Genomic DNA, 10,210 nt, shown 5'->3' with positions numbered 1-10,210 from the left:
AATATTCCAACAACGATAAATATAAACAACAGACTGATCGCGGTGAACTTGTCGATATGACGTCATATTGTAAATTTTGACGCATATTTTGTGTAGAAAGAGGTGGATCCATTAATTTTTTAACATGAGAAAATACATTTTTATAAATGAATGGATCATAAATATAAAACAATTATTATACCATTAAATCCTATGTACTATGCTTGTTTTGATTCTGCATGTATTTATTTTTAGAGCGTGAATTATTTCTTTTCTAGAGTGTTTTATGTAAAAGCAGGCCTAGTATTTAAATCTGCTTTTTACAAGGACATACACTTAACAGATGAATTCGATCTTTTGGATATAAATTAAGGAATTGTTAAAATTATTAAAAAGTGGTGCTGCTTCAATGAAATTTAAAATATGAATTAATAAATACGTAAAAAATTAAGCGAAGGTCATATAAATTCCAACCGGAGCTCATTTCTTTGATATTGGTTCTTATGAAAAATGAACTATATACAAAGCAGCAGCACCTTCCAGAATCTACTAGAAAAGTAGAATTTAATTATCTTAATATTTTGATTCAAATAAGTGTATGCCCTTGTAATATTGAAATTTGTTTATGACCTCCATTCGGGAGAATTATTGACACATATCACGTGACTATTAATTCAGGAGACCACACTAGGTGTCATACAAAGTAGCATTTACTACACTGTTAAATCTAATTTATATCATGATAAAATAACTTTACATAAATATTTTGTAATAATAGATGCTTCGTTTTATGAACAATTAAAGCCGCTGATATTTTCTTAGTAAGCATGAACATTGATGTGTGTTAGACTGGGTCTGATCGGTACTGTAGATAAATACCTTTTGATAAATGTATTGTAAACACATCACACGTCTATCAAATTTCAATTTTCGAAAACTATCATGAAAATCGAAAATTAATTATCGATACATTAAATTAAGCGGTACACAATAATATCATTTATATTTTCAAAATTTGAAACCTGTTGATCATTAGATCTATTTAAATTGATTTATCTAATAGATAAAACAAGGAAACCTATCAAACTAGAGTACCTAGTATAATTATATTCCAACGCTGCAATAACGATATCCTTATTACGATAAGTTTGCATTAACTCCATTTATGATTTCAAAGTACTGGTAATTTTGATGCTTAAAGACTTGTCAAAGGAAGTTTATCAAATTTCGCAGTGATAAATAAAGACATCTCGATAGATAAATAATTGAAATCTCATTGAATATAGCAACATATATATTTTTAACAATCACAGGAGATAAACCATTATAATTGCTATATTCGGACTCAAGAAACCAGTAATGCTATGTATCTGTATTGAGTGAGTCTGACTTGGACATCTAACTTGAATTTATTTAAATAGTCTCATCTTAATGACAAATTTTTACGTACATGTATAAATCAGTATTCAACCACACCATTTAAATCTATTGTTGTTAAAATATCAAAATCAAATGATATAATTTCTGATATTACAACATTTTACAGAAGACGTCATAAATGTCCTGAAATTTTTGATAGCAAAATGGTATCATTTTAAGAAGAAGTTATAGAGCATACAAATAATATTATGACTCCAGAAATACGTAAGAGGAAATGTAACCATACTACACAATTACAAGATTTATTTTCTTTTTTGTAATCAATAAAATAATAATGAAAATACGAAACTTTCAGAGAAGTTTTATGTAAAAAGTAAATACTATGATTTTGTAATTGAGTCAGATTAACTGGGTGATCTGACTAAAAAAATCGTCTCACCAGGATTAGAAGAGTTCTTTCATTCTAAACGTTAAACACATAGAGGAAGTACCCATAGTTGAAACTAAGTAATTATAGTTTAGGTCGCGATTGTATAGCCTTTGGACGAAATAGATGTAAAGAAACTGTTGGTACAAAACATCTTTCCCTTATCACTTGAATTATGTCATATGATCATTATTTAAAAGATGAGAAGATAGTTCTTTAAGAAATATTTGCCTTGGAGGCTCTTTTTTCGTATCTTCAAAGGTTGCTTTATCATACACATTATCAAACGCTTTGGATGAACACTCAAGATTTTCCTCACATAATTCGTTTTTGACATCGATTTGTTGCATTGTTGGATGCATTTCAATCTTTCTTTGCATACTTTCATCTGTGTTTCTTGTAAATCGGATGGACGGAACTAATGCACAATTCTTATCATCAGAAGATGGTGACCGCTTGCCATTCGGGCATTTGATATACAAAGAAGATGTTTCTGAATACGATTTTTTACGTGCTTCGTGTTTGATTGGTACTTCATAATCAAACACACGCAAATCCAATGTATTATATGCTCCATCTTCTGCATCAGATAAACGTTTTTCTCTACGACAAGTGTCGAACGATGCTGCTACCATTTTGTTGCCGTTTACTGTATTGTTATCATTGTGTAAGAATTCATCGTTAGCCGTACACTGCATTTCAAGCTGATTTCTTGGAATGCATTCTAAATGAAAAACAAACAACCAAATACACCGATACTCTTTATATATCAAGATTCGCGTAGGTATAGTTAATGAAATTTCATGTGAAATCAGAATGACACCTTCCATTAAAATAATGTTAACGATTAAGTAAAGTAAACGATTATTTTTGCATATATAATTTACTATTAACAAACAATCGTCCTTACCAGCAGCAGACTTCTTTATTTTTCTCTTTCTTAATCTGAATAAACATGTTTGAAATATGAATTCTTTCATTACGACCAAAATATGAAGAATGTTGTTTTTTCTCAGATTGATAGCAACTTACCGACAGTAAAGACATGCAATGCTGAAGATGACAGTTCCTAATATTAAAGGAATTATCCAATAGACCAGTCCAATGGTTTCAATGTATGACTCTGAATTAAATAGATGAAAGAATTTTTTTTTTTTAAATATAAGTTTAAAAAGTATTGTGTTACATATTTGAAAATAGTTTGATAAATCTAATGTAAGAACTTTAATATATTCAATTTAAAATTTACTATTTTTATAATGCATAGTTTACTATAAATGATTGTTCGTTTTCCGCATAAACTTTCAGTTAGACATTTTTTCTTAATTTAGGTAAATGTATATGGGAAAAAATGAACAAGAAAAAGTATCGTCAATAAGATCTATTACCAGCCTAATATTATCTCTCCCGTCTATTCTATTGAATATAAATTTTATGGTGTCATCATTAAAATGCAGTTAATTTGTTTTTATTGTCTTCTACACAAAAATGACAGTAGTGAAACAAATACATTTTGTAAATATCAATAATAAAACTTGGATATTGTTTTTCTAGCAGTGCATCTATAGTGTGTAAGGCGGTAAGTCATTATACAGTGTCTATCAACGCAGTGCAATATATCAAGGGGGTGAACAACGACTGCTAATCAAATGAAACATAACACTCTGACCATTTCCAATATAAAAAAGAAATTAATGAGCTGTTAGATGAATATATAATGCTAATACTATTTAACCTCTCTCTGGACATCCAGAATCTTTATCACAGTCTGACGTCGCACAATGACATTTTCCACTGCAGAACAAACCGTAAGTACCATCAGGACATACCAAAACACAGTTATTCCCATAGGTTCCTAATGGACAGGCTTAAAAAAAATGAATGATTCAGTTCCTTAATATATTTAAAACATCTTTTATTTAGTAAGTTATAAAATTCAAATACCAAAATACAAAATTCATGTATTCAAAGGATACATGTTTAAAAAAGATGGGAAGGGGGATGGGTTCGCAACGACCAGATTGTCGCGAACCCCGAACAATGTTTAGCAGTTTATGATATGTTAAGATTTCGAGAATGAGTTTATAAATATGCTGATATGCATGAGCTAATTAAAGTGTTATATTGTATCTGATGTTGACAAATAATTTCAATATGGCGCGTTAAACTTTCCCTATTATTTTTGTAAACCTATATTTTCCAGCATATTGGTTCCTTTTTAAAGTTAGAGATATTTAAAGTAAATAAAATGTATGTTTAAAAACACAAAAAGACCATAAAAACAAATCTCATAGGTCATGAGCGTATTGATATACAGGAAAACATTTGCTTTCCTCCTCTGATTGCTTGGGATTCTCAAGCCTGCAGTTTGGCATTGATTGTAAACAAGTCGACGAGCTTCAGAAATGTTGCCAAAAAAGTACATAGTTTTATTTCGATTTTTGGGATTCGGGGGTTATAAGAAAAATACATTGTCAAAAGTGACATCATTTAACTTATCATTACTAAGTTTTACAGATTTATTTTCACAGTGTAACGATATAAAAAGTTTAATAAATATACCAACCTGTACATCTACCATTAAGGTTATAATAATTTCGACAACATTTCTTTTCCCTATAAATGCAAAAAAAAAATAATAAGAAAATGAATATTGAAAAGAAGAAACACATCACTCTATAGTCATTGTCTGTCTGTCTGTCTGCCCATTTGTCTGTGTGTCCGTTCAACCGTTTCTCCCTTTCTTCCTCTCTCTCTCCCATGATTGTATAATGATTTAAAAGCAATTTTTTTTAATGTAAGTATGATTTTCCGTCAGATATTTCAGTTATTACAGTTAGATAATTTTATCTTATTTTATCAGTTTTATCCAAAAATTGTTCACTCTCATATGAAGCATCGTAACAAAAATACCTATCAAGCCCGCAAATTCCTCGATCTGGAAAAAGATAGCGGGATAAATAACATTTTACATATAGTATACAACAATGTAATGTATAAGGAATAGTTAATATACTTTTTGCACATATTTTGAGGAAGCTTGTTTGCTTATTTTACAAATTTTGCACCATTTTGCTCCACCTCATATAATTGTTTAAAAGGTAGCAAAATTAAGACCAAGAGTGTCAAAATGAAATATGCACTATTATCAAATACATCGTAACTCGGAATTACTTTCTTATCTTCATTGCTTCATCGTAAATGAGCTTGCTTTCATCAAATGATTGCTATATTATATATATTGTTTAATCAATACTTTTTAAGACAAATTTTAATAACATATACTATAATACTTGGTAAGCATCCGTGTACTCTATTGCAGTCTTCATTTGGTTTGCAGTCACATCTCTCTAAACACAATTCTCCATATAAGTTGACTGGGCATATTTCCGAACAGTTTTCCCCATATGTACCTTTTGGGCATTCTATAACAAATTTCAAGAATGATTAAAATTTTGTGATCGTAAGGTGACCCCAGTGGCTTTCGTGTCCGGTTCTTTTTTAGACAGCTTGATAAAGAAGAAAGTGCAATTTCTTTCAACATGTTCTCATAGTTTTTTAAAGAGGAAAATGTGTTCGCAGCCGTCGCCGACCACGAAAGAAATATATTTTATGTAAAATCAGATGATAAAATTATACTGTGTGTATCATTTTGGGCGACAGCTGCGGACAAAGTTTTCTATTTAAAAAAACCACTGATGATTTGGTGTATTGTTCTCAGTTGTATTAAAGTTAAATGGAAAATGCACTGTTTATGACGTCACAATTACCCTTGCCAATACATGTATGTAATAAGGCAACTCTTTTTAGATTCTTGGTTTAGGAGTATTCTTATGTAAATAAATGTTACATTTCAATTTCCTTTAATATTTCCAATAATCACTCTAAAACAGGGCAAAATATATCTGAAACTTTACCTATATGTAGTTTTTTCAGGTTAAAGTTTTGCGCAAACAATTACTTGAAAATAATCATTTATATGGTGGCATATCTCTGCCCCCTGTGTGCAAGTTATTTTTCTCTTAATTATGTTGACATGCAAGATAAATATGTTGACATGCAAGATAGTTATGTCAACATGCAACATAATTATATTGACATGCAAGAAAACTGCAATCAAATAAGAGTTATAAAAAATCTCAAATATCGCCAACATGTGACATCCAAGATGCTAGATACGCTACCTATTGATGTAAACATGCATTTTTTTTATGTTAACATGCAACTTCTTTAGGTCGACATGCAACTTATTTATGTCAACATGCAATTTAGTTATGTTAACATGCAAGATAGATATGTTGATATGCAAGATATTTATGTCAACATGCAACTTAATTATGTTGACATGCAACATATAAGTTGCATGTCAACATATTTATCTCGCATGTAAACATATCTAAGTTGCATGTTGACATATTCATCTCGCATGTCGACATAAATAACTTGCATTTCGACATAAATAAGTTGCATGTTGACATAAATAAGTTGGATGTCAGCATATTTATTTTGCATGTTAACATAAATAAGTTGCATGTCGACATAGAAAGATAGCATCTAGCATCTTGGATGTCACAGGTGGGCGATTGTTTGAGATTTCGTATAATTCATATCAGATTGCAATTTCTTGGATGTCAACATAGTTATGTTGCATGTTGACATAATTATCTTGCATGTCAACAAATTTATCTTGCATGTCGACATATTTGATAGAAAAATAACTTGCACACAAGAGGCAGAGATATGCCACCATACATTTAAGATGAAGTGTATTAGATTTAAAATATTGTCGAGGTATGGTTTAGTGACTTTAGTACAAATATATAGCTCATATTTTTCAAAAGGTGAGAAAACCATAAATACGTCATAAAACTTGTTGGAAAATTACTTTTGGGAAAAAATTGCTGCATGAATTAATGAAGTATTAGATAATGCTTCATTGTGGGAAAACAAACGTGCCAAGGTACAAATACTTTGGCCTCATTAGTAAGTTTATCAGTTGCTATTTACTGTTCAAATTATAAAATGTTTTGTTTGATACAAATTTCTAAAAGGTTGGGTCTATCTTAAACCATTTGCTTAAAGACTTACCTAATGCGTGTCTTGAAGGATTTTTCGACAAAAGTTGTAGACTACATTGCTATAATATAACTTATTTATGAAAATATACTTCTATACATGTTTGAAAAAAATCAACGGCCACTTTGCAACTAGATAAAATAAATGATTTGATGTATCAAAGGCATGGGTATATAGATATATATTTTTGTAGTAAAGCTGTCTAAAAATAACTTAATATGATCATTAAATTAAATGCAATTAAATGTTTTGTTCACAAGGATTTAGACTCTGACATTTTTGCTTAAAAAGTCATTTAAAAATATTTTTGCTTATGACGTTTCGTTGCATACTAAGATACAAGTATACAAGTGATTAAATTTATTTTTTAATTGACTTACAGATTTCGAGATAGTTTCAAAAGATTTTTTCGAAAGACTTTTACAGGCATACCTTTAAATGCATTTAACCGCAGTAACTTGTTTTGAAATAGTTGTATATTGAATTTTATCAAAATTATTTATATTTTCTTTTTTGACGTTATTAATCTAAAAAATTGATATATGTAATGTGAGTTATATACATTTACATGTATTGTTCTTCAGGTCGGTAGCGGGTTTAAAATTTTGCGCCCTCTGCGCAGGGTATTGCGCATTACTGTTGTAAAACACAAATTTAAAGTAAAATGTTCAATGATACAGGTTATCATGTAACGTTTTTATTTCAGAAAAATTACTTATCAAAAAATTATTTTAAGTGAAATGAATCGTTAGAATAGTGTCAGAAGTATTTTAATTTTTTCGCCGCTTCTTCAAAATCGACGTTATTGTCGTCGGAGTCAACGTCTTTGGATGACGTCAGTCGAAACTCTGACGTAAAAATTGACAAAAATTAACGTCGTGCATTTTCTATTACAGCATCAATAATTAAAATCAAAACTATAATTTGCCAAAAAAAAAACAAAAAAAAAAAAAAAAAACCATATACGCGACCCTTCTACGTTCTGTGTGAGTGGAAATGTATTTTTTCTTCTAATACAAATAAAATTAATTTTGATTCGTAAACATCCTTTTGTTTTATACAATTCTATAATGTAAAATGGCTGGCACGGCACGTTTATAGGATCAAACTATGAGGACGGATAGCCTAAAAACCACCCGGTCAATTTCGTTTTAATTTGGCAAAAAGTTTACTTATACGTTAACCTTCCATCGCACGAAATCTAAAGAAATCGTATGTCTGTAATTTTTTAAATATGAAATTGAAAATGAAAACCGTCATTTTCCTGTATAATCCTATATAAAACGTCGGTGATGAATCGGACATACGACCAATATTTGAGCGCGACAAACATATAAACTATCCGGCCAATTTACTTTATATTTTGCACATAGTTTACTCATAAGTTGACATTTCCCTGTAAAAAAAATTAAAGGAAATCGTATGTTTGAAACATTCTCCCCCGAGACTCCTTAAACACTTATACAATACTTTAGAAATATAAAAATATGAAATGAAATTACATGATGCCAATACAAATGTACTTACTAACACATATACCATTGGATCTATGATAATTATTACAGCACCCTGTTTTCCTGAAACACATTTTTAATCTTAAAGATAAAATATATTCAAATATATTTCTGAAAATTTGCATTCAAATAAATTTATGATGAATTCGAAATGTATATTTTTAGGTTAAAAGAAGATGAATGTAATTATTCATAAAAATCAAAATGTATATATAATTTCCTGATTACTTTGTAATTTCCTCTAAAAATGATATAAAAATTGATAATTTACAATACAATCACTAATTTTTATTCGACTTACCCATCTGATTTTGTACAATTCCCAACACAGTTTACCAAATTTATTGACATTTTGATTATCAAAAGAGAAATTACGAAATTCTTCAAACCAGCAAATGACAACATGATTAAACTGATCGTGAATTGCAAAGATATCATTTATTCCTCTTTGAAATGGGAAAGTAAATAACGGAAGTTTTTATCATAAAACGTTTAATTCGCCTTATTGATATTAATGAGTTAAACTCTAATCAAATTGTTATCTACATGTAAGTCACATAATATAAAATCAGCTAACTAATGTGTAAATTTAACTGGATGTTGCCGACTGTAAAAAGGAATATAATGAAAAAATATATATGACTAAAATGTGTTTGAAACTTCGGTATGACAGCTGTATGTAGCACACTTAGTAACTAACATAGCACACATACATATTTAGAAATTAGTTTTATAATTTCTTCATCATATTAAACATAATACAATACAGGGGTCAGTGATGACACATTTAAGAGAGGGCTGTAAAATCAAATCCTTGATAAACTTTTCCATTCTTTCTTCCTGTACGTTGTATGGTTTTACGCAAATAGTAATCAAGCTTTCTTATAATTCAGTTATACATTAGAATAGGACCTACAGATAATCGTCTAAACATATCATACATTGTTTAGTGACGCATTCTTAGTGTGATCTGGCTACAGTTCCAGCTCTCGACGGAAATAATTTTGCAAATAGATATCGAAATTTTAGAAGATCATTTCTGACCAGTTGTTGTACACCTTTTGTGTTACTTTATTGCTACTGTATATTTTCATTTGTATAGTATGATTTCTCATTCGGCATTAAATAGTTATACCACAAAACATTTAAATCGCATATTGAAGTTAATTATATCAAATATCATATATCATACAATTATAGTGTGATATTCTATATGTATTCAGTGGTTGTTCGTTTTTAAGAAGAAAATGAAAGACTAAAATGGTATATATTCTTTTACGCTAAAGTTTTTAAAAAATAAGCGTTTAGATTGAAAACCAACAATTTCTGAATTCAGCATTGACAGTGTTTATATACATTTAAAATTGATATTACCTCTTTACCGATAAGTGACGCACATGTTGTAATTTGAAATGAAACAGATGGGCGATAAGTGGTAAATATGTGAAAAGAAGTATGTGCTAGAATGTTCTCTATGCAAACCAATGCATGGAGTCATTGAACTCATTTTCAATTAGTATTCATCAGATTATAATTATGACCCCTGACACTGTGAGGATGTAGAGAAGTAACATGTTCATGTATCTAACAACCTTCCTTTCAATTGATCCTCATTTTCTATACATCCTCACTTGCAAATTTACCTACACTTTTATGAATAGGACGAGTGATACAAATGTTGGCAAGTGTTACTCGTGTAATCAATTTTGTTGAGTCTTTCTGGCATTTTTAAAAACGTATTGATTACATTATAGATAATGTGTAGCCTATTTTCGTATGTTTGAAGAAGCTAGGCACCTTTAAATGGAAAATTATATCTTGAAATATATTTGTT

General features: G+C 29.5%; 1 protein-coding gene across 1 annotated transcript; it reads right to left on the bottom strand.

The window, feature by feature from the left end:
- Positions 1-1,304: 1,304 nt before the first annotated feature.
- LOC128181318 (multiple epidermal growth factor-like domains protein 10) lies at positions 1,305-8,810 on the bottom strand. The gene is made up of 9 exons (XM_052849680.1): positions 8,678-8,810; positions 8,390-8,439; positions 5,080-5,211; positions 4,700-4,724; positions 4,353-4,402; positions 3,522-3,653; positions 2,819-2,909; positions 2,697-2,731; positions 1,305-2,510 (listed from the first exon to the last, which is right to left on the bottom strand). Exons 1-9 carry the CDS (start codon positions 8,779-8,781, stop codon positions 1,960-1,962), a joined length of 1,170 nt encoding a protein of 389 aa, XP_052705640.1. The 5' UTR covers positions 8,782-8,810; the 3' UTR covers positions 1,305-1,959.
- Positions 8,811-10,210: the final 1,400 nt, after the last annotated feature.

The sequence above is a fragment of the Crassostrea angulata genome, chromosome 4 (genome assembly GCF_025612915.1).
Source record: "Crassostrea angulata isolate pt1a10 chromosome 4, ASM2561291v2, whole genome shotgun sequence".
NCBI classification, from domain to species: domain Eukaryota; kingdom Metazoa; phylum Mollusca; class Bivalvia; order Ostreida; family Ostreidae; genus Magallana; species Magallana angulata.
Note: the sequence above shows the minus strand (reverse complement) of the source record. Positions and strands in the feature narration are given on the sequence as shown.

Excerpts from the sequence above, each read along its gene's own strand:
- LOC128181318 (XM_052849680.1), bottom strand. The coding sequence starts at position 8,781 with ATGTTGTCATTTGCTGGTTTGAAGAATTTCGTAATTTCTCTTTTGATA. Across the intron at positions 5,212-8,389 it reads ATCCAATGGTATATGTGTTA|AATGCCCAAAAGGTACATAT; the intron begins GTAAGTACATTT and ends AATTTGTTATAG. Across the intron at positions 3,654-4,352 it reads CCTTAATGGTAGATGTACAG|CCTGTCCATTAGGAACCTAT; the intron begins GTTGGTATATTT and ends ATTTTTTTTAAG.